The sequence below is a fragment of the Rana temporaria genome, chromosome 1, assembly GCF_905171775.1.
Source record: "Rana temporaria chromosome 1, aRanTem1.1, whole genome shotgun sequence".
Lineage (NCBI taxonomy): Eukaryota > Metazoa > Chordata > Amphibia > Anura > Ranidae > Rana > Rana temporaria.
The window spans coordinates 157,652,803-157,678,965 of record NC_053489.1 but is presented as its reverse complement, the minus strand read 5'-3'; the positions used below and the strand labels follow the sequence as shown (position 1 = coordinate 157,678,965).

Below are 26,163 nucleotides of genomic sequence, written 5' to 3'. Positions count from 1 at the left end.
TGGACTGCTGCCAGTTTTAACTGTAGTTCTGCTTCTCTTATTTGTTTAGCCCTCTTTCGCTAACAGGTCCATCACTTTCAGCACCACATCCGCCGTTGGGTTCGGACCGAACCATGCTAGCTTCTCTATCATTAGCTTGTTGGCTGGAGATTCCTCTTCCTGAATCACTGGTGTCTCCATCTCTTGTACTGCTGGCGTTGCTGCAACCAAGTTCTCCTGGTCTAGCTCCATTAATTCTGCTATGATGACCCGCTTGGTTTTGTTGCTAGCAATCCTTCCACGAACTTCCTGTAGTTCTTCCAGTGTCTGCTTGGAATCCGGGTGTAAAGGAGAGTAGAAGGGAAAATCCCGCTGCTGCCAACCAATTGTGACGGTATTAAGATGATATCCCCGTCAAAGTCTTCCCTTCTCCCCATAAAAGCAAATCACCCCAATATTCCACGAGGAGGGATATTCCTGGAATCGCCCAATAAGCCACACATGAGCCCAAGCTTACTGCTGGAACAAGACAGCCTTTAATGGTATAACACACAGCTTATATGTAATTTCCAAAACTGTTACAATGACAAATCTCCGCCCCCTCACACTGGGGCTTCCATACAGATCATAGGCAGACATTTCGGAGCCGACCCTGAAAACACATTTTCTTTAGATAATGACATCAGTATTCTGTACTAGTTGTACAGAATACATTATCTAGACAGCCTGGCCCCTGCATATAGAAGAGATAATTACCACAATGAAGCAATCAGAATAATTAACATGAGCCACTTCTAATCACAGTAGACAGTAACCACAGGGCTCCTTCACACACACAATTACCCTTTGAAATAGGACTGGCTGAGGAAGGGTCATTAACATTTCAAAAGCCTGTTAGCAGAGGGGTGAGTCACACCTGAAATCACCTGTTACACTTAACACACACACAATATTACTTAGCAGGGAGAATTTAAACTGAAGCATCCTTCACAATAACTTTTATCAATAAAGGCAACCGAGAAGGTTTTTCCAGAGTGCGGCTGTCCAAACATTTCTTTCTACAATTGCCTGAAAAACGCCTGTGAAAGGGGCCTTACAGATTCTCACTGTGCTGCGATAATCATGTTCTCCACTGATTACCTCAGCTTCATAAACTGTTTATGATCTGAGATTAGCTGCGAGACTCGGGATCGCCGCTGATCTCACTTTCATAAAAGGACACCTACAGTGTTTCCCCAAAAATAAGACACCGTCTTATATTTATTTTTCCTCAAGAAAACACACTATGGCTTATTTTCAGGGGATGTCTTATTTTTATTACCGGCAAGTATGGTACAACAATTTACATTTATTCAAATACAGTAGCAGACTGTTTGCTGAAGCTTTTCCCCTATCCCCTGGTGTTTGTGTGGGGTGAGAGACTGTTGCTGGTCAGTGCTGGGGAGCAGCTTTACTTCTTCCCCTGAGGACAGAGCATCCTGCTCCTCACTTCACTGAGGAGACTTTTTACTTTCACTTTCAGCGGGACCTGACAGGGGGAGCCGACCTTATTGATGGGGCTGCCGACACCTCTCCAGTCACCTAGAGATACCGTAGCAGCTGTCACGATGGAGCAGATAAGAAGGGCTGCACAACTTCTTTACAGCTCTGCACCAGTACACTACGGTACATACGCCTATCAAGTCTTGTTTACCGCTACGCATAGTCACGCCCATCACTACGTCTTATTTTCGGGGGTATGGCTTATATTTCGGAAATGCTTGGAAATCCTGCTACAGCTTATTTTAGGAGTACGTCTTATTTTCGGGGGAAACACGGTAGGTGACAGCTTCCTGTCAGGATCACTTAGGTGAGTTTGGACTAAGATACAAACACACCTGAGCTAATCCCTAATGGCCACTCCTTAGCAAAATACGTTAACAGCAGTAGGCCAAAAAACAATGTGGTTCTCTACCCATTTTGCCAAATATTCTGTCATACAAAAAAAAGATACAAAAATATAGTTATATTTATTGCTGCTTGTTGCATTTACCATATAAACTGCTCCTTAACGACCCAACAAAATCTTTCACTTTTTATCACTCAGCTGAAATATACTGACAACTATCAACACTGTCTCCATTAAATTAGGCGCACTAAAGCTGAATAAGCCTGTGTAATCCTGAAACTTTCTTTAAAGATACATTTTGGCCATTCATACTCTCATGAGAAAAGTGTCAGTGTTATATAAGAAGGGAAGGCCTTTAGTAAACATCCATTTACCATCTGGTTTTATTTCAAAATTATACTGCCCCTATCTAACAGACAGAAAATAAATCATCCAAAGTAATTATATACACTGGCAAGGTATTCTTTAAAACATATATTACTGCTGTTACACAGCCATGGGGTTAATTTCCAATTAGCTCTGAGAAGATTACGATTAATCCCATAACAAACAATAAAGGCCGCAGAGGAAATCACGTCATTTCACCGCCACACAGTGCTGCACTGCAGAGCTCATTCACAGTCCCGTGTTTTGTTAAGGTTTTTTTTCCCTCCTTGTGTTATAGTAGAAAATCCCTAACTGAGCCACTAATTTCAAGCCAAGAACAAATCTATAATGTGAACTCTTAATTATGGGCCCAGACCTGCTTTCCAATCTTGAGATAGCAATAGATGTAACTTTTGTGCTCTAGAGACAGAATGGATAACATATTCTGCTATTAACAGTCATGCTAGCCAGCATCCCAAATCTCATTGTGTCTGCTTCGCATTAACAATCAAAGCTGCTGGACCACTGAATAGATCATTTGTTTCTTTTTGTGGAAGAAAGAAAAAGTTGACAAAATGTTCAACTCTGACGGTTTTGGAGTCACGAACTGCATGAAGTGTCTTTTTTCAGACCCAAAAGCAAAAGGAACCTGATAAGGTGCGGTGATTCTATATGTCATGGATGTTATATACTGTATGTAGAAGTTACCATGCATTGTTGATGCAGCAAGCTGAGATTTGGTCTGTTCTAGTGTCGATAAGGAGATTTGTGAAGGAATGTTTTTGCCAGGGCTCTGGACAAAGAGGCCTTTGATGGTCTGGACATGTTGCTAGGCAATTACCAAAGGCTCATGATAAAACTTTACCCAGCCGCTCAGAAGTACTCAGGTCTTTATGCCTTCTGCACTTGTAGCAGCCGTCTTGTGCAATCAACATTCCCTCTCAAGAAGCAGCTCGAAGAAATAGCACTCTTTTCCTACAGATTATAAAGTAATCCCACTCACTCACCCAGCAAGAAAGAATATATGCCAATAGCATATTTTGATAGTTTTTATATTAGAAAACAGTATGTTAGGAAAGTTGTACACAAAGAGAACAATCTGTCTCATAATGTTAAAAAAGTAAAGGGTCCAGTGTGTGATCTTCCCTGCTCAACAGAATTGATTGCTTAATGGACTTCTGTCAAAAGGATGTGTTGGAATACTTTCCATTGATCAGTGGCAGTAGCCAATCAGCCGCAGCCACTGATCAGTGTATTCTGACAATAGCAGATGCCTATATTAGAATATAATGTCCTGGTAAATCAGTCGCAGCCATCGATCAGTGTATTCTGACAACAGTGGATGCCTATATCAGAATACAATGTCCCAGCCAATCAGCTGCAGCCACCGCAGCCACTGATCAGTGTATTCTGACAGCAGCGGGTGCCTATTTTAAAATACAATGTCCCAGCCCATCAGCAGCAGCCACTGACCAGACTATTCTGATAGCAGTGTGTGCCGTTATCAGAATACAGTGTCACAGTCAATCAGCCACTGATCAGAGTATTCTGACAGCAGCAGGTGCTGTTTTTAGAATACAATGTCCCAGCCAATCAGCCGCAGCCACTGATCAGTGTATTTTTACAGCAACAGGTGCCATTATCAGAATACAATCTCCCAGCCAATAAGCTGCAGCCACTGATCAGAGTATTATGACAGTAGCTGGTGTCTACCTCAATATACAATGTCCCAGCCAATTAGCCGCAGCCACTGATCAGTGTATTCTGACAGCAGTGGGTGCCGTTTTCAGAATACAATGTCCCAGAAGGTCCCCCATTAACCTCAATTGTGTGAACTGAGTAAAAAAAACGTACTTACAGTGTATGGCCAGCTTATTGATGACAAAGATCATCAGGATTAATAGAAGGGCTAATCTTTCCAGAACAAACACATACCACAATAAAAACTGGGCAGAGGGTCTAACAAGAGATTTTTGGTGGTAGTTCCCTTATGGGCACCTAATTCAGGCAAGCATTTGTGTTGGCGTCAGTAACATTACTGACAGGAGCAGTGGCTTGAAAGGGGGTGCAGGAGTGCACTGAGGAAGGAGTATAGTATGGACAATCTGACCTCAATGCAGACATGGACAGAGTCATGTCTCTGACAGGTACATGAATCAGGTAAAAGCACCGACAGTGTTGCACCCATCAGAATTCTAAAGGGGGGACTATATCAATCTTTATGAATTCCTCTCAATGAGCACATTTTGGATTAAATTTATCATTCTAAATCCAACAAATCCTAGATTTTTCAAAAGTGTCCACATCTTTGACTACAAGTGTAGTCTGAACCTGAATACTTGGGTGCCACCTAGTCCAACTGCTTCAATAACGTTGTTTTATGAACTCTAAAGTAATATGTATAGTCTTCAGTGCTGAATACCTACATTTGTGCACAGTCAGACAAACAGTTGCAGCGAATAAACATAAATGGCGTGAACAGACCCCATAAAATACAATTTCACTTAAAAGATCATTATGGAGTCATATCATTTACCTGCCCACCCTGCCAGGCAACGGCAGTACCCTGTGGCTGCATGACAGCCATCAGCATGGCTACAGTCACAACGTTCGGAGCAGTTCATTCCATAGGTGCCATCCTAGAAATATGTAAATAAAAAACATTTTAAAGTGTTACTAAACCCAGTAATATGAAAATAGTTAAACCGACCCCCACCCCACAGTGCCCACAGCTTATAAATCTTCAAATGTAGTATTACCTGGCATGGGAGTCCACAGTTTACACCTCTCCAGCCAGGAGCACATGTGCAGCTTCCATTCAGAGCATTGCAGGCTCCTCCATTCTGACACTGGCAGGTGAGATTACATCCAAGACCCCAGCTCCCTCGAGGGCAGTTAATGGAGCAATCCACTCCATACCAACCTGGTGGGAAAAATTATCACAATCAAGGGACCCACTGGATAATTGACAGCAACTGTAATTACTGAGACAACTACGGTATTCAACAAAATACAACATTCATGCAAGCGTAATGAATAATACCTGTAGCATTTCTAATAAGTGTGTTAGTAGTATAGTTTCTTTGTTGTCTTTCCTTAGGCGAATGTTCCCTAACATTCGAAACTAACATGAAAATAGCCATAAAAACTTTTAATCATAAAGGTTGATTCACACTGGGGTCGCACTAGAACACGGTACACATTCCTGTGCGATTTCAGCGCATTCCCATGCAGTGTGATTTTGCAGCCCATTCATTTTAAAAGGGTGAAATTGCTCCAGGACTTGAAGAAGTAGTTCATGCGCTACTTTAAAAAAAATGCAGTACTATTCGATTTGGTTCCCTCAAACACACTACAATTGGGGTGTCGTTTACATAGGCAGCCACAGCAGAGCATAAAGGTAGTGTGTTTTGATCGCATTTGGTCAAATGCCCATGGAACGTGCCTTTCTTGCACCTTGTTCTGGTGTACACATATTAGGGTGTATGTGACAGCTTCCTGCCTGACAGGTGAATGTAAGCAAACAACAGACCTTTAGGACTGATATAGAATTTAGGGAGCACCCTTAAGTGTAGGGTCTCTCCCAAAATCCATACCAGTCTGGGAGGCCAGGAAAGAGAGAGGGGAGCGTGGAGGCCTTCCCCCCTCTTAAACCATACCAGACCACATGCTCTTCACATGGCGGCGGGGGGGGCGCACCTTGCCAAGAGGGACCTCCTGTCAAAAGACCTTATCCCTTTGTTAATGAGGACAAGGGCCTTTTCTCTATAACCCTGGCCCAGTGGTTGTGGGGCTCTGCGTGTGGACGGATGGATTATCGCAATCTGGAACCCCCTTTTAAAAATAAGGGAGCTCCCAGATACCACTCCCCCCCCCCCACTTATTCACTCAGACCAAAAAGGTCAGTAGCAAATAAACACACACACTTTTTGACAAGTCCCATAATGTAAATCCACCAAAAATTATGTCATCCAGTGAAGCAGATCCACATCAATTACAATGCCCGCCACAAGAAAAGAAAAAATTTGGACCTGGCGCCTCACTCTCGTCAAATGTCATCTCCCGAAATTTAAGCAAGGGGGTGGGGTCTACCGGTGACGTCATTGACCATATTTGGTCAATGATATCATTGGGAATTGGGATCTTTAAATGATATCAGCTCCTGGGCTTTGCACTCAACCAGTCACTATAGGCTGGTCTAGATTTGCTGGAGCTCAAAGCTGCTATTTCAGTATAAAAACTGTTTTTGAATTGCTCCAAAGTGGTTTGAATACTGGACTTTTTTTTAAAAGTGATTGCAAATAATTGTTTTTTTGTCATGAAAATCTGAAAGTCACATACTAGCCCAGTGGTTCTCAACTCCTGTCCTCGAGGCGCCCCAACAGGTCATGTTTTCAGGCTTTCCATTATTTTCCACAGGTGATTTGGTCAGTTTCATTGCCTTAGTAATTACCACAGCCGTTTCATCTGAGGGAAATCCTGAAAACATGACCTGTTGGAGCGCCTTGAGGACTGGAGTTGAGAAACACAGTACTAGCCTACTGTTTACAGAAGCAATGGATCCAACAAACTCAAATTTTCCATAGCTTTTTAAATGTATTTCAATTTAAGATTAAGAATATCAACTATCTCTTGTTTAATATGGGGACTTCTATAAACTGACATGAAATGGGACTCTCACCTGCTTTACAAGTACATGAGCCATCCACAGGAGAACACACAGCATTGTTCTTACAGTTACAAACAGACGAGCAGTTACTGCCATATGTACCGGCTGGACAAGGTATAGAACAGTATTCACCCTAGAATACAAAAACTTTATGAGTTGACAAACAGAGAAAGTTCTCAAAAGACTGTTGAAGCTGACAAAAAAGTATAAAGTATTGAAAGGGTAAAACAATGAAAAAAATACTGTATACTGAAGTTCCAAAGATTGAATAATGATAAGGTGAAAGCAAAAAAGTAAAGGAGATCAATGTCCCAGGGAGATTCATAAATGGTGTGTATTTTCCAGTTAGCTGGAAACCAAATTTGTTTTATTATACTAAAACCCTTTTTTAGTCATTTTTTTATGGATGCTGAGAGATATTGACTTTAAAATATACCAGCCAAAAAGCTATAGGCAAATAAGCAAGTACATATAATAAATAGCAAAAAAAAAACAATATTAAGTAACCCATCTGCAGTAACAAATGTGCCAAACGTGATTATGAAATGGACATTTAACATTTTGAATTTTAACCTTTTTTCAAGGTTATAAGTGTATAAAAAACACAAAACAGAATTGCTATTTTTAGTTTCATTTGTTTCATAAGTAGACATGAAATGTAGCAACTCATACCAATCAGATATCTGATTTGACTACTGATTTAGTAAACTAAAATGTGATTTGTTGGTTAATATTTAGTATTTTTGTTGGTTAATAATGTTTGGGTCAATATTTGTATTTATGTAAATTCCTAAATGCTTGGTACATGTACCCTCTATACTACACAGGATGTCCTAATGGCATAGATAAACAACATTATTTACATGAAAAAAAAAAATCAAACTTGATATACTGCTTACATTTTTTTTTTATAATTGCACTTTTTTGAAAATTTTCAATAAAATATATTTTTTAGATATCCAATTTACTTATTTTGTATTTTTTTTCTGCCTTAAAGCCCCTGTGAGTTTTTGTCTTTTTTTGGTTTTTGGTTTTGTCACATAATTTGGGGTGAGCAGCACTTTTTTTTCACCCATATGGATGGGCTAATCTATCTATTCTTTAAACTATTTTATATCAGTTAATATATGTAAAAAAATTTTTTTAAAAACAGATAATACATTACAAATGATTCCCAGAGCACTGTGGGTTAGCTAAAAACAAACAAACAACACATGGTCATATGGTCAGACAGATTGCCTTTCGCTGAAACTATGAACTGGGCTGTCTGTAAAGCAATAAGTCTCTGCGATGAGGCATTCTGCTTTATGTGTAAATTTCACCTTGAGCTACTGATCTCTGTTAACAACAGGCTTTATGCATCAACAAGTTAAAGAGCAACAAATTGCCACTTGAAAAAAAAAAGGTTGAAGCTCCAACTATTGGCTCAAAATGAAAACAACATATTTTTGGGCAATATATTATACTTACTCAATTATAAGGGCTACGGGAAATAGGCCTCGTACACACGACCGTTTTTCTTTTTGGTGGCAGAGCTTTTTTGCTGAGGAAAACGGTCGTGTGTATGTTTTCCGTCGAGAAAACTGTTGTGGATCTCGGCGAGAAAAAAAGAGAACATGTTCTCTTTTTTCTTGTCGGGAGTCTCAATTTCCTCGTCTTGTGTATGCTTAGAAACCCGCGCATGCTCAGAATAAAGTATGTGACGGGAGCGCACCTTCGGTAAAAGTAGCGTTCGTAATGGAGATAGCACATTTGTCACGCTGTAACAGACTGAAAAGCGCGAATCGTCTCTCACCAAACTTTTACTTAACACGCAGTAATATGAGATTAGCAAAAGCAACCCCAAGGGTGGCGCCATTATAGTGCCGTCGTACATGTTGTACGTCACCGTGTTTGAGAACGACGCGATTTTGTCTTGACAGTGTGTACGCAAAGAAAGCTTGACAAGATTCTCGACAAGCCTGACAATAAACTCGTCGAGGAAAACGATGTTTCTTTTACGACGAGATTCTCGGTCGTGTGTACGAGGCCATACAGCAGCTACCATATCAGATTTTTCCTGAAAATGCTATTTTTTTTTGGTTGTTGTGCTGACGCAGAAATTGGTCCTGGAACCAGTATGCACATTGGGAGTTGTCTGCCTTTATTTGCAGCCTATTTAATAAGAATCCACATTTATACTTCTCTATGTTATATTGTCAATTTGATGCTTACTGATTGGTATCTAAAACCTGCCATGTAGACAGTGAAATGTGTACCAAGCACTCACTATCCACCCCAGTTTAAATGAAGCCTGGCTCAATGGAGCAGGTTGTTGATCTACATGCCCGATCAAGCATCTGTCTGGAAGTCAGAAAACACTGAGACTTTACTCATATTTTGAGAGGTCCAGTGTGCCATGAATAAATACCAGCTGCTTGTCAGCTTCCAGGCATATAGCGGGGGTCATAGACAAGCAGATCAGTCACAGAGAATGTCAAGCAGTGAGAAATCTGCTCGTTGTTCCCATTTCCACTGAGAAGAGGAAAAGGTCTTTCATTAGCTGCAATTATTTTCCAATAGGCCTGAAGATCTGAGTTGGATAACAAGAACTCCCAATTCTCAGAATCACTTTTCAACCCTTGCAGAGCCAAATGATGGAATACGATGTTTGAATGTGTAGCCTGAATATATATCCTTCTATGGCACACTTAGATTATGTTATAATTCTCTTCCCTAGCTCTTTACTTAATTCAGTGATACAAAGAAAATGTAATCATTAGGAAAACATCATCACCAAAATGATGTTTTATTCCCTCTAGTCCACACTTGGTGAAATACAAATTGCAATCAATGTCAAACCACAATCAGTAAGTAGCACTCATCAGGACAATTTGCAAATTAGGTTCACAAACAAGAGACGCAAGAGAATGAATTGCAGTTAACAGTCGGAATTCCTCAGAGGATGGATGTTTAGAATTTTAGATTTTAGCATTTTATACAAGGGTAACATGCAGGTATGCACTCAGTTATCGTGGAGATATGGTAGGTTTTGCAACCTAATGCAGCGGACACACGATCTATATTTAAACTCCGATGGAATTCATCGGAATTTCCGATGGAATTTCTCCGATGGGGCATACACACAGTCGGAATTTCCGATGGAAAAAGTCAGTCAGACTTTTTCCATCGGAAATTCCGTTCGTGTGTACGCGGCATAAGGGGTCTTTATGTCATTTGGGAAGGTATGGCCAAAACACGTTAAAGCTGTATACTTTGAACCTTATGATGGCAGCCTAACCATAGGTTCAAACACTCTGATCTCAGGATCCAGTCGTTTAATGATTTCCAGGTTCTGCAGGATCCAGTCGTTTAATGATTTCCAGGTCCTGCAGGATCCAGTCGTTTAATGATTTCCAGGTCCTGCAGGATCCAGTCGTTTAATGATTTCCAGGTCCTGCCATTTTATTCTAAACATTTGTGATCCCTAAAGTCGAAGTAAATACTTCTTTTTGATTTATACCTACAGTTATAAATCAAATATAGGTAGGTACGGTAAATATCTCCTTTAGCTGAACCGGTGATGTCACCGGTGCATACGCACTGCAATCTTAGTGGACAGAGTGCCGTCCATAGAAAGAGCCATGCTGCGGCCGTGACCCTGCTCCGCCAGTCAAACGGCCGCTTTCCGTGAACCCAGGAAGAAGACCAGTTGAAGATGGAAACCCTGTCAGCGGTGAGGGAGGGTTATAATCCCTTTGATTTTTTTTGCTATCTGTGTAATATTGGGGAGATTTACCTTTACTTCCTGTCCCAATGCCAAACAGGAAGTGAGAGGAAATATCTGCAAATTAAGGTAATCCCATTTGACCCCCCAAGTCACCAGAACTAGTGTTGGAAAACTTCCCCTCTATTACTTTTCTGGAAAGAACCCAACATTTGAGATTTTCATTTACTTTTGCTTTCAATGATAATTATAAATTGGATAATTTGAGAGGACGAATCTCCCCAAAGGGGGCAGAGACGGCAATAAAATCCTAATAGGTGTTCTAATCTATCTCTACTTTGTCTAAAACAAAAAAAAAAGTTTTTCCTTTAGTTATACTTTAATTAATCAATAAATCTATTTTTTAAATGTAATCAGTTTAAGCAGCTGTAATTCATTTGGTATCAGCCTCCTGCAGTCTCTGAACAGCAGAGCCCAGACCAGGGGAGGGAGAAGCAGCATAAGGAGCCAATCAGTTATGCTGAAAAACCAGGACAAAATTTAAAGATTTCAACAGTCACCAGCATAAGGGACACCTCTCATTCAATGTAAATACCATTCCTTGTGCTGATTTAAAAAAATCAACTAAACGTAGGCTTTAATGCTGGGTCAGCACAGACTGTAATCAGAGACTCCCAGAAGAGGAGAGGGTTATGATGGGAGGGGCTGTGCTGGGGAATAGACTCTTCTGTAGTAGTCAAGTAAGCATTTAAAAAATTTGATTTAAGACTGCGATCATTACGATGATAAAAGGTTCTCTTTAAAGCGGAGTTCCACCCAAAACTGGAACTTCCGCTGATCTGCGAAACCCCCCCCCCCCCCCCCCTCCAGTGCCACATTTGGCACCTTTCAGGGGGGAGGGGGGAATGGGTACCTATTTTTGACAGGTGCCCCCCTCCTCCTTCCCCCATCGCCTGGCCAATTAGAAAGCGCATGCGCAGTAGGGAACCAGCTTCAGTGCCAGTTTCATTTACGACAAATGGCGATGGCAGCACCCAACAACCGATCCCATTGGAAAAAGTCAGATGACAGTTTTTGGTCGGGAATCCCGACCGTGTGTATGCTCCATCAGACTTTTTCCAACAGAAAAACTGCTGAAAAAAGATAGAGAGCAGGTTCTCTATTTTCCCGTCAGGAAAAAATACGATCGAAATTTCCCACCGTGTGCACAAATTCAAACGCGCAAAATTCTGCCGCATGCTCGCAAACAAATCGACGCATGCTCAGAAGCATAGAACTTAATCTTCTCGGCTCATCGTATTCTTTTACATCACCGCATTCTTGGCAGTCGAAAGTTCACCGAACTTCTGTGACCGTGTGTATGCAAGGCAGGCTTGAGCGGAATAGATAAAACTCAAATTTCACACACAGAAATTCCCTGTACACACGAGCAGAGATCCCTGTACACACAAGCAGAATTATCGTCGGAAAAAAGTTAGATGTTTTTTCCTACAGGAATTCCGCTCGTGTGTACAGGGCATTTCTGTGTGTGAAATTTGAGTTTTATCTATTCAGCTCAATGCGCAACAGCCATTTTTTCAACAAAGCAGTTAAAATTAGCCTGGTAAATAAGCAAATAGGTGTAAGAAAAGAAATGGCTGCACTTCCAGGAATTCCGATTGCCTTTTATTGTTCAAAGTGATAACACCAAAGACACCAACACAAGGTCACGTAGACGCGTTTCACACAAACATCTTGTGCTTAATCATTACCATCATTGGTAATGATTAAGCACAAGTTGTTTGTGTGAAACGCGTCTACGTGACCTTGTGTTGGTGTCTTTGGTGTTATCACTTTGAACAATAAAAGGCAATCGGAATTCCTGGATGTGCAGCCATTTCTTTTCTTACAAGTTTCCCACGGAGGCGGGCCGGGGCTGGCACTCTACGAGATATTCCACCTCAGGTTATCATCATACACCTGGAGCAGCGGCTCTTTTTCCTTGTAAATAAGCAAATCGGTGCAACAGCATGTTGTTGTTCTGAACATAAGTCACAAGCCTTCAATTTAAATAAGTTCCATACTAAATGTTTCTACATGATCCTCAGAAAATGTTACACGCAAAAGAAATGTCATTCCACTTCTGAGGCGCCATTTAAAAATGTAAAATAATACAGCAATGTCATACCTCATTGTCATTAACTAACATCAACAATCAGACTTCACCATTCTTCTAAAACATATACAGTGAGGAAACAGAGGAGCTTAAATTCTAATTTACCGTAAAGCCCGGGGCGCAGATGCATTTCCCAGTCACACTGTCACAGTCTGCACCATTTTGGCAGCTGCAGATCTGCTGACAGGATTCGCCATAGAAGCCGGGAGAACAAGTCTCATTACAGTAGAGTCCAGACCAGCCAGGCTTACAGGAACATTCTCCAGACATTGGATGACAGCTGGGAGGACAAGATGAAAGAGAAAAAGAGAACAAATGATTCAACCACTAAATATGACACCAAACACACAGTTATGCCAATCCTATTCTCTTTGTGTACAGTTTATTAACATATACTCTTATCACTGCAAAGAGGCAACAAGAGGTGCTGGAACATGGAAAGGTGGATGACAACACCCATAAATACCCAGATTATGACAGGAGGAGCTCAATATTGGAGGAGTTGATCTCAGTCCACCAGACTCCATCTACAGCCTAGTATTCACATCCATTTTGATGCAGAAAAAACGCTTGCATTTTGATGCAGGAAAATGCATGTCAAGTAGAAATCTCATTCTTTCCTATGTGGCAGGTTCACATCTATAATAATCCCAAATAACAGTCAACTATAGAAAATAAAAGCTTGCAGGATAGGTCAGTATACAAAACTTACAAAAGAGCTAAAAACATAAATATGCAGCACCAATAAAAAAGACTTTTTTAAAGTGCAACCATTCATGCGCAAAAAAAAACCAACACAAACATAAAGTGCAAAAAGTGACAAATACACAAGGGGTTATTTACGAGGCAAATCCACTTTGCACTACAAATGCAAACTACAAGTTCAGAGTGCACACACATATACGTCTTCACAATGGCACGGGCAGGCAAATGGGCGTACCTTTATGTCATTTTAAATTTGCCGCCCAGCGAGCACGCACGAGCGTGTGCTTGATTTTCCCAGGCGGTCCACGATTGCGGTTGGAAAAGGCAGAACAGGGGGATGCCTTTGTAAACAAGGTATTCCCCTGTTCTGCCTTTTGACATGTCACTGGTAGCCCCTCCCCCTAACAGTTAGAATCACTCCCTAGGACACACTTAAACCCTTCAGCGCCACCTAGTGGTTAACCCCCTTTACTGCCAGTATAATTTTTATAGTAATCAGTGGATTTTTATAGCAGTGATCGTTGTAAAAATGACAATGGTCCCAAATGTGTCCGCCATAAAGTCGCAGTCACGATAAAAATCGCAGATTGCTGCCATTACTAGTAAAACATAATAATGATAATAATAATAAAAATGTCATAAAACTATCCCCTATTTTGTAGACGCTGTAACTTTTGTGCAAACCAATCAATATACGCTTATTGCGATTTTTTTTTTACCAGAAATATGTAGAAGAATACGTATCGGTCTAAACTGAGGATTTTTTATTTATATATTATTTGTGGATATTTATTATAGCAAAAAGTAAAAATTATTGCTGTTTTTTCAAAATTGTCGCTCTATTTTTGTTTATAGCGCAAAAAATAAAGACCGCAGAGGTAATCAAATACCACCAAAAGAAAGCTCTATTTTTTTGGGAGTTACGTCGCATGACCGCGCAATTGTCAGTTAAAGCTACGCAGTGCCGAATTGCAAAAAGTGGCCCGGTATTTGGCTAGCCAAATGGTCCGGGGCTTAAGTGTTTAAAATGCACTTGGAAGTGTAGTCGCTGTAAATCAGAGTGGTAGATCTGAAATGAGGGGAAGCTCTGCTGATTTTATTATCCAATCATGTGCAAGCTAAAATGCTGTTTTTTATATTCCTTGCATGTCCCCCTCGGATCTACAGCGACTGCACTTTCAGTGCAATTTCAAGTACACTTTGCACTTGTAGTTTGCACTTGTAGTGCAAAGCGGATTTGCCTTTAGTAAATAACCCCCAAAGTGTACTATATAAGTAGTCCACAAGACTGAAGTGCCAATATTATAGTTCACATCTATGCACTGAATGTGAAAGTGAAGGACAGAGGGAAACTATGGGTTTATTCACACCTACACATGTTTGTTACCACAAGTGCTGCATGTACATGGACCAGTGTAAGACCACTTTTAGGTGGACTAACACTTGATTATAGAAAATAAGAGTGTGGCCATAAGGACCCCATAGAGTCTTCCCCAACCCTTAAGCCAGCCACCGACGTCTTGACTTTTGCAGTACAAAATGCCAACCCTGGGTAACCCTTTAGGTATGACCTCGTTTTGCCTGAGTTTTTTTATTTTGCAGTATTTTATCTTGAAACAACACATATATGAACGTATAAACTATTAACATAAAATAGATCTATTTACTTGTCTACTCAGCCCTACTAAGAGTTAGGACTTTATCACTTTGTTGACCTTTGTGTTATAGGCTCTATCCATATATCCCGTACCTGGCTAGAAGACCATCTGTCTCTACCTGAAACAGCGATCCCATTGAGTGTGCGTTTAGAGGCAGCTGTTCCTACATAACAAACTGACAGGGTCAGCTGTGTAGAAGGAGCGTGTTAACAAGAGCAGCACAATGGGGCCCTTGTACCACTTTCCACGATAGCATTCTCCCTTCGACTACAAGGAGACTTCTAAGAACCAAATCAAATGTCCTGTCAATGTAAAGACTATTTTATGAGAATTTACTGTCAGTTAGGCTCCTCTGGGCATCCTTAGAATGAACTGCCAAATGGAAGGTAGAGTCGGGGAAATGAAAGCAGCAAGAATTATTACTATGTGCTGATATACCAATACTAATTTGTATATAGTCTATATAGAATATCTGTTATATGAGGAATAGGTAAGCTGACATTGCTGGCCTGCTTCTGGATATGCTTATTCCTAGCTTTCATGCTGAGCTTACATCTTCTCCCTGATTTACTGAACCATAACACATATTCAGAATGATCTAACTTATTATTTATAGGTATATAGAAACTCTACTTCCAGGAGAATGGGGTTAATTCAATAAAAGTAAATAGTCGGTTCACTTTGCAAGGGAAGTTGCACTTTGCAAGGGAATATTCCTCAGAGCTTAGTAAATGGGGTCAAAGTTTGCTGACTTCCATCATCCAATCATGTTCAAGCAAAAATGCTCTTTTTTATTTTCCTTGCATGTGTTTTTTTTTATTTATTTTTTGGAACTTCACCTCATTCACTAAGCTCTGTGGCAAATTCCATTGTAAAGTGAACAGCCTATTTGCCTTTAGTAAATCAATTCAAATGACCCATTGTATGCATTGAAGCCATAAGATCTGTCATATTTCCCCAAGCCTAAGGCCCCGTACACACGGCCGAGGAACTCGACGTGCCAAACACATCGAGTTCCTCGGCCAGTTCAGCCCTGAAGCCGCCGAGGATCTCGGCGGGCCGAGAGCTCCCATTGAACAACGAGGAAATAGAGAACATGTTCTCTATTTCCTCGCCGAGGTCCTCGTCGGCTTCCTCGGCCGAAAGTGTACACACGGCCGGGTTTCTTGGCAGAATTCAGCCAGAAACTCGGTCGGAAGCTGAATTCTGCCGAGGAAACTGGTCGTGTGTACGGGGCCTAACTCTCTTCTGTATGACAGAAAAAAATAGAACATGTTGTAAACCATATCCATTGCAATAACTAAAGCTATGCTGTTAAAAAATGACAATATAATACATAAAAAATGACAATATAATACATAAAAAATGACAATATAATACATAAAAAATGACAATATAATACACAAAAAATGACATTATAATACATAAAAAATGACATTACAATACATTTCAGTATTTCATTCCAGCTTCCACAATCCATATATACAAACAAATCACAGACACGCTGGGAGATCTTTCTACAATGGCATATTAACAATGGAACAAAAAAAAACAATGGGGATATTTATTATAGCAAAAAGTACAAAATATTATGTTTTTTCAAAATTGTTGCTCTTTTTTTGTATAAAAAAGCGTATATTCATTGGTTTGCGCAAACGTTATGGGGTCTACAAAATAGGGAATAGATGTATAGCATTTTTATTTTTATATTTTTTTTTTACTAGTAATGGCGGCGATCTGCGGTTTTTATCAGGACTGCGACATTATGGCGGTCACATCGGACACTTTTGACACATTTTTGGGACCATTGGCATTTATACAGCGACCAATGCTATAAAAATGCTGTGTAAATGTCATTGGCAGGGAAGGGGTTAACACTAGGGGGCAATCAAGGGGTTAACTGTGTTCCCTAGTGTTTGTTCTAACTGTAGGGGGAGGGGACTGACTATAGGAGATGACAGATCGTGGTTCCTAGTTATTAGGAACTCACGATCTGCCTCTCCTCAGCTCACAGAACAGGGATAGATGTGTGTGTTTACACACACACACACACGTCCTTGTTCTGCCTCTCGTGCCCGCAATCGCTTGTGGCCGGTGGTCATCGCAACCGCCGGTCATGAGCATCGCCACTCAGCTGTACGTCGGCTCCTTTAAGTGGGATAGCAGGCACTCAGTGCGCCTGCTATCCCACTTAAAGGAACCGACGTACATCTAGGACGGCTCGTGGAATCGTGCCGACCTGCCACCAGGGTCGGCTAGGGGTTAAAGTAACGCAGTGCCAAAAAGAAAAACATTGCCTAGTCATGAGGAGGGGCAAACCTTTTGGAGGGCAAGTGGAAATACAGCAAGGTATTTGTATTTACTGGTATTTCAGTTTTTTTTAAGCTGCTCTCAATGATGAATACTGACTGGTGGTGTGTTGTTGACCACAGATCTGTCTCTGCATGTAAAGGGTGGCTTGACCACAAAAATGACTGTTCAGAATTACAGGTAACACAGTAACAGATTTAAATACTTTGGGGTTAATTTCTAAACCATTTTCACAGCCATTCACCCAGTGAAAGTGCATGTACATTCTGTAAAAAGGTGCAAAAAAATTAAAATGGTCTATATTCAGTGCTGTTTCAATGTAAATACGGTAATTGATTTTTAATGGAAAATACTACATTTGGCCACCAGATGGCTATGATACTTAGCTCCATTAAATAGTCAAATGCAGACATTCCCATTTTAAATCAATGATTTCCATTCGAACAGCACAAGATATAGCATATTTACAATTTTTTGTTTTCATTTGCAGAGAATGAATGTATGTACATTTTTACAGGGTGAATGACTATACAAATTCTTTATAAATCACCCTCTTATAAATATAACTAAAGGCATTCTAATTACCCAAATCATTAACACCACTGGGAATGAATGTGAGGCCCCGTACACAAGACCGAGCTTCTCGGCAGAATTCAGCCAGAAACTCGATCGGAGCCGTATTCCGCCAAGAAACCCGGTCGTGTGTACACTTTTGGCCGAGGAAACCGACGAGGATCTCGTTGGGCCAAATAGAGAACATGTTCTCTATTTCCTCGTCAGGCCCCGTACACACGTCCGAGAAACTCGACGGGCAAAACACATCATTTTGCTCGTCGAGCGCCTTGTGAACCTGCCGAGGATCTCGGAGAGCCAAGTTTCCTCATTGACTAACGAGGAAATAGAGAACATGTTCTTTATTTGGCTCGAAGAGTTCCTCTTCGGTTTCCTCGGCCAAAAGTGTACACACGACCAGGTTTCTCGGCAGAATCCAGCTCCGATCGAGTTTCTGGCTGAATTCTGCCGAGAAACTCGGTCGTGTGTACGGGGCCTGAGGGTAGATCCAAACTTTTGAGTTGCTACCAGGACAGCAATAGAGAAGAGATTTTGCAATGGGGAAAGCTGTTCCCATGACAATTGTCTAAGGGCGGGATTTCCTTCACATTGGAAAGATATCCTCTCACTGTTGAATGTAAGTATTAAAAGAGAAATTTCTATATCATACAAGGGTAACCTTTTAATAACATGCAAAAAGGAAATCCCTAATAGCACATGTAGACATGTAAACATTGAGGACTTACCATGCAAGCCCCTACATGTTTAACCACAGAAGAGGCAAGTGTTGTTACTAATAGTGCTGGGACAGGTGATAACTTAATATAGTACATTATAGTCCACATATCAGCTGGCAGAAAGTGTTGTAGTTTCTTAATTCAAAAATGTAAAATCATGTAATATGAAATGATGCAATTAGGATCAAATCAATTCAAGTAAAAATATTTAATAAAGTTATAATCAAGTCATATTCACTTGGTATTTTTTAATGTAAACTTTAGTTGTTTTTTTGTTAAATATTACTAAAGTGGTTGTAAACCATTACATATACCCAGTGAGGTGGCTAGCCTCAGGTGAAACAAATCCGCCTACATAAGTTGTACATGTTTATCTGCAGTACTCTCTTCTCAACATCTGTTGAAAGTGCTGCCTTTTAAAGCTTTTAAACCTGGAGACCATTCCCAGTCAAAGTCTCCTAAGAGGAAACGTGTTTGATCGGAGCTAGCTACATGACATCCATCTGTGTCGGTCTTCAGGCGGCCAAGCACTAACACTGTATGCATCGCTTGATTTTATCCTTTCAGATGTAAATGCAACTTTTATTTCATAAACCCGTTTTATATACAGTGATACACTATTAGTTTCTTTTATTACCTTACACATTGCCTGATACTATGTGGGAGTAAGGAGTCATTCATGCCCGACTCTGCATCATGTAGCCGGCTGACCCCTGGATCTATCAGGAGGGCTCATACACACATAGGGCCAGATCCACAGAAGAATTACGCCGGCGTATCTCTTGATACACTGCGTAATTTCAAATTTTGCGCATCGTATCTTTGTTTTGTATCTACAAAACAAGATACGACTGCATCTCGGATAGATCCGACAGGCGTACGTCTTAGCACGCTGTCGGATCTTAGGTGCAATTTTTCGGCGGCCGCTAGGTGGCGTTTCCGTCGAGTTCCGTGTCGAGTATGCAAATTAGCTAGTTACGACGATCCACGAACGTATGTCCGGCCGGCACATTTTTTTACGTTCGGCTTTTTCCGGCGTATAGTTAAACCTGCTATTATGAGGCATACTCAATGTTAAGTATGGCCGTCGTTCCCGCCTTGCATTTTAATTTTTTTACGTTGTTTGCGTAAGTTGTTCGCGAATAGGGATTTGCGTAGAATGACGTCACCGTCTTAAACATTGGCTTGTTCCAGTTTCATTTTGAGCATGCGCACTGGGATACCCCCACGGACGGCGCATGCGCAGTTAAAAAAAACGTTGTTTACGTCGGGTCACGACGTATTTACATAACTCACACCCCCATCACAGAGATTTGAATGCCGCGCCATTACGCCGCCAAAGATACACTATGCCACCATAACTTACGGCGCAAATTCTTTGAGGATTCGAAAAAAAATAAAAAAAAGTTACGGCGGCGTAGTGTATCTTAGATACGCTGCGCCCGGCGGATTAATGCGCGGAGGTACGTGGATCTACCCCATACAGTATATTATTCCTCATTCTGTCTGGTAAGTGGCTTTTGTTACCTAATCAGCAATGTGGTGGCATTTGCTTCGTATGGAAGTCATTGATTTTTATCAAGACTATTCAATTGTAATACCATATGGGCAGTTGGATTTATCGACCCAGATATCCCTTTGTTCATCATTTTTTAACAAGAATTGTGGAACATTGTTTCCATTTTTCCTTGCTGGACACATTTGTTTTTCTACATATGGACTATTTGCAATAGGTTCCTTTTCTGTGTGTAAATTTTTATTATCTATGTCCATCGTTGTTTCTCTCATTTATTGTCATAATCATTGTACAATACATCATTGTGTTAATATTTTTTATTTTATTTATTTATATATTTTTAGTGGCAACATTTTTATTCACATATGATGACAGTCCAATAAAGTGCATCCTAATGATTGCTTATGCCTCATACACACGACCAGTTTTCCTGTCGGCAAAACTGCAATGACTGCTTTTGGCCAGGAAAACTGGCCGTGTGTATGCTCCATGGCAGTTTTCCCGACAGGAAAACCGCCGGGAATCACGGCAGGAAAAATTAGAACATGTTCTCTTTTTTCCTGCCGCAATTCCCAGCGTTTTTTTTCACAGCAGTTTCCCTATGTGAAACACTGTGGTGGAGCATACACATGGCCGGGATTCCTGGCCAAAGCTCTCACCGCAGTTTTCCGGACGAAAAAACCTCTGGTGTGTGTCCCGATCGTGTGTACAGGGCCTAACACTTATTTCTTCACTATTCAAGGATTTTTTTGATAGCAGCAGTATTTGACTTTTCCTGAATTTTTTTATTACGGCTGAGCGCAACTTTCTCATTACTTTAATAAGTATTCACAGCCTTTGCCATAACACTCAAAATTGAGCTCAGCTGCATCCTGTTTCCACTGATCATTCTTGAGATGTTTCTACAACTTGATTGGACTTCACCTATGTCAAATTCAGCTGATTGGACATAATTTGGAAAGGCACACACCTGTCACAGTTAACAGTGTATGTCAGAGTACAAATCAAGCCATGAAGTCCAAGGAATTGTCTGTAGACCTCCGAGACAGGATTTTATCGAGACACAGATCTGGGCAAGGGTACAGAAAATTTTCTGCAGCATTGAAGGTCCCAATGAGCACAGTGGCCTCCATTATCCATAAATGGAAGAAGTTTGGAACCACCAGGATTCTTACTAGAGCGGGCCATCTGGCTAAACCACGCGATCGGGGGGAGCAGGGCCTTAGTCAGAGAGTAGACCAAGAATCAGATGGTCACTCTGACAGAGCTCCAGCATTTCTCTGTGGAGAGAGAAGAACCTTCCAGAAGAACAACCATCTCTGCAGCACTCCAACAATCATGCATGTATGGTAGAATGGCCAGACATAAGCCACTTCCCAGTAAAAGACACATGACAGCCCACCTGGGGTTTGCCAAAAGACACCTGAAGGACTTTCAGACCATGAGAAACAAAATTCTGTGGTCTGATGAAACAAAGATTCAACTCTTTGGCCTGAATGGCAAGTGTCATGTCTGGAAGAAAACAGGTACCACTGATCACCTGGCCAATACCATCCCAACAGTAAAGCATGGTGGTGTCAGCATCATACTGTGACGATATTTTTCAGCGGCAGGAACTTGTAGACTAGTCAGGATCAAGGGGAAAATGAATGCAGCAATGTACGGAGACATCCTTGATGAAAATCTGCTCCAGAACGCTCTGGACCTCAGACAGGGTTTAAGGTTCATCTTCCAACAGGACAAAGACCCTAAGCCCACAGCAAAGATAACAAAGTAGTGGTTACGGGACAACTTTGTGAATGTCCTTGAGTGGCCCAGCCAGAGCCCAGACTTGAACTGGATTTACCATCTCTGGAGAGATCTGAAAATGGCTGTGCACCTACGCTCCCTATCCAACCTGATGGAGCTTGAGAGGTCCTGCAAAGAACAATGGGAGAAATTGCCCAAAAAAAGGTGTGCCAAGCTTATAGCATCATACTCAAAAAGACCTGAGGCTGTCATTGGTGCCAAAGCTGCTTCAACAAAGTTTTGAGCAAAGGCTGTGAATACTTATGTACAGGTGATTTTTATTTTTAATACATTTGCAAGCTTCTTTCACATTGTCATTATGGGGTATTGTTTGTAGAATTTTGAGAAAATAATGAATTTAATCCATTTTGGAATAAGGCTGTAACATAACAAAATACTTTTCGAATGCACTGTATGTAATAAAATGGCAACAGTAAGCTTCTATTTAATTTTCATGACTATGCACTGCAGGGAAAAAGTGTCATTACTAAATGCGATTGCGGCTTGTTTTGTGTTCAGGTTGCTTTGCCATGCGTAGTATGTGGGCATCCAATATTGTTTTCTCTCAATTTGTTATAGAGCCAGGGAAGCCTGAGGGTGTGTGTGTTGGGAATTAGCAGTCACAATCATTCATTGCTGAGATGAGCAAGTAAAGCATTAACTATCACCTTAGCGCTGATTAATCACAGCACCCAAAGTCAATACATGGAATTGCTTTCCCCTCTGGGCTCTGTTGGGGATTCTGTTTTATTTTTACTACATGCTGATGAAATCCGGGAAGAGCTGACTACACAGCATGTATTCAGGAATCTAAGTCATTTTTAGAATAATAACGTTATATCATTACTGTAATACCATCCAGAATTATAATCCTAGGTTTTCTATATAGTTAGGCAGTGTGTTGTCTTTTATCAAATGATAAGCACTGTATCACAAACATATTTATATGCTTTCCCCAGTTCCATTAGGCTTCATGTACACGGGATGTTTTTACAACTGCTCCTGAACAATTTAACTTGACAGATAGTAACCCATGTTTAAAACGTCAGTTTTGGCGCATTTACATGCCGCGTTTAGCGGCGTTTTGTTGCGTTTGCGCTTAGAAGCATTTAAAAAAAAAAGTTTTTTTTTAAATGGCCAAAAACGAAAAACGCCTGTAAACTAAACACTGCTAAACGTGGTTTACCGCGTTTAACTGTGTTTGGCATCTGAAGCGTGGAAATCCTCGGCGTCTGAACCCATTTTTTTGCTTTCAAAGAAACGCTGTTAAACGCAACTGCCTAAAAACGGCAATAAACGAGACTGTGTACATGGTCACATAGGATAACATTGAGTTTAAAAAAGCATCCAACTGCCTCTGAACCTACATTTAGCAGCGTCCCGTGTACATGGGGCCTAAGATGCAGCATATAGAGTCCATGGAGCATCCCAGAGTTTGTATCCACCACAGCACATGAGAGCTTGGTCAGCATCCAACATAAGGCAATAGAATGAGATTTATTGCTTTGTCCGGGCACACATACATTTCAGCTGTGAGGAATATGGAGATGTTGGTGGAGGACTATGCCTGCTGGATTTTTCTCATACTTGTAAACAGGATTCAAAGTTTTGGCAGTATATATGTCACCAGCTGCAATGTCTCCCAGTGGAAAATCCTGGACCTTGAATGTTAAAGTGATTGTAAAGGTTCCCATTTAAAAAAAAAAAAATAACATACTTACCTCCACTGTGCAGTTTGTTTTGCACAGAGTGGCCCCGATCCTCCTGTTCTGGGGTCACACGGAAGCTCTCTCGGATCCTCCCTGCAATAGATAACCCCCTCTGGGAAGCTCTCTCCCGTTGGGGTTACCTTGCGGGCGCGCTTCCGTGTCATACACTCTGCGTCCATAGCCGCCGAGTGTATGACTCGGCCCCACCCCCAGGCGCCCGCATCATTGGATTTGATTGACAGCAGCAGGAGCCAATCGCTGTCCTGCTATCAATCTGTTCAATTAAGAGCCGAAAAGCTGCGGAGAGAGCGACGTAGGATCGCGCCCATGGAAATTCAGGGTTTAGGTAAGTAAAACGGGGGGCTGGGGGTCCGGACACTGCAAGGTGTTTTTTTCACCTTAATGCATAGGGTGAAAAACACTAAGGTTTACAACCCCTTTAGACCCCTTTCATACAGGCGCGGTTTGCAGGCGCTATTGCGCTAAAAATAGTGCCTGCAGACCGACCCTAAACAGCCACTGCGGTCTCTCCAGTGTGAAAGCCCGAGGGCTTTCACACTGGAGCAGTGTGCTTATCAGGAAGGTATAAAAGGTTCTGCTAGCAGCATCTTTGGAGCGCTGAGGAAGCGGTGTGTATACTGCTCCTGCCCAGTGAAATCAATGGGACACCGCGGCTATACCGCCAGCAATGCGCCTAAAGCATGTAGTTTTCTGTGTGCTAAAAAGAGAAGAGGGAATTGATGTGCGGTGCCAGCGTCTACCCGCCCACATAGCTCGGGGAGAAAGGGTTGATATACAGTACAGATAGTGAGCGTTGTCACTCTAGGGAAGGAGGTGTGGTACTGGCACAATCACCAGATAAAGAAATAAAGTGAAAAAATGTACTAGAAACAAGGAGGGTTACTTTTCCTTAAAACACAGACAATAGCATAGTTGTAGTTATTAATCAATGATAACGTTTCACAGAACACATCACAACAACCATCCATTTGATGCCATTCTCTGAATTACCTTTGCGTGGTCTTTACATGACACGGACACTTTTTATCACACTTCATCCCATAGAGACCTTCTGAGCACAGCCGTGTTTCACAGTATATCCCTGTATAGCCCGGCTCACAAAGACACGCTCCGCTGATGTGGTAACATTTACCGCCATTAACACATTGGCATGTCTCTGCGCAGTTCGCTCCGTACATCCCAACTGGACATTCATCTTGACATCTAAAACATTCAAGATCAAAACTATGTTAGTAATTCTTTCATCTTCACTTTAATTACCCCTTCAACATTTCCAGACCTTGCATAGGCCACAGATCAGACAGTGATGGTTTTCTGAATACCACAGCCTCTGCCAAGCAATTTTTAATCTGTTCCCTGAGATCCAGACTGCATGCTACTGCACATATATATATTTAATGTATAAAGTGTGTTAAAGTGTGATCTGAGGTCTATGCACGGACTATAGCCAGGGCTGCCGATAAGGCTGCCCTCCTGTACCAGGCCCAGGCCACATTAGCTCAACAGGGGGGCCCAGGAGTACCGGCTGTACTACCTTATCACTGGAACCAATCCTCCTGTGGCTCTCCCTGCAGACCAGCTGGCTTCTCCTCTTCTCCACCCACTGCACTGTAGGGACAGCCACCAGAGGATCGGTACCAGAATTTGCACCCCCCCCCCCCCGACTCCCATTCCCTGCTGCTCTGAATACCCCTCTTTCCCCTTGTGTCCAGATCCCCCTACCCTGTGTGAGCACCTCCCACTCTACATTCAACCTGTTATATCCTCTGTGTTGTGAGAGACACAAGACTCTGGTCTGGAACAATGGATGTTTATTCAGTACAGGCTGTACACTGCAACATGTATCTCAGGACAGTACATGTTATCTCTTCCTACATGTGCTCTCTCTAAGAAGGCTACTATGCCCCTTGACCCTTGTCATCACTGCTGGGTGGAGCCAGCCTTAAAGTGCCAGTACATGTGGAACCCTTCAGGTATAACACAACCCACCTGTGCTCTCCCTCCCATTGGCTTCAGCTGCTGCGTGGAACACAGGAAGATTGTTTCAGGATGGGGAGTGAGGCTGTTAAATATGTCATATTTATCAGCCCCTTTCTTCCTGAATGAGCACAATAAGTGATTGGTACTGATCATTCACTGTGTTTATTCATAACTGAAGCATAGTAAACTATTGCCCTATACACACGATCGGTTCGTCTGATGAAAACGAACCAATGGATTTTTTCATCAGATATCCGATGAAGCTTACTTTCAGTCTTGCCTACACACCATCGGTTAAAAATCCGATCGTGTCCAACGCGGTGACGTAAAACACAACGACGTGCTGAGAAAAATGAAGTTCAATGCTTCCGAGCATGCGTCGACTTGATTCTGAACATGCGTGGATTTTTGACCGATGGATTTC

The 26,163-nt window shown here is 41.5% G+C and overlaps 1 protein-coding gene across 2 annotated transcripts in view; it reads right to left on the bottom strand.

Annotated features, from left to right (window-relative positions):
* MEGF10 (multiple EGF like domains 10) overlaps positions 1-26,163 on the bottom strand; it is a 180,468-nt gene that overhangs the window by 39,128 nt on the left and 115,177 nt on the right. For both annotated transcript variants that reach the window (XM_040344756.1, XM_040344748.1), the window contains exons 9-13: positions 24,750-24,962; positions 12,869-13,043; positions 6,915-7,035; positions 4,993-5,156; positions 4,770-4,872 (exon numbers count right to left, since the gene is read on the bottom strand). In XM_040344756.1, coding sequence (XP_040200690.1) covers positions 4,770-4,872; positions 4,993-5,156; positions 6,915-7,035; positions 12,869-13,043; positions 24,750-24,962 — 776 coding nt within the window. The remainder of the gene's footprint in view (positions 1-4,769; positions 4,873-4,992; positions 5,157-6,914; positions 7,036-12,868; positions 13,044-24,749; positions 24,963-26,163) is intronic.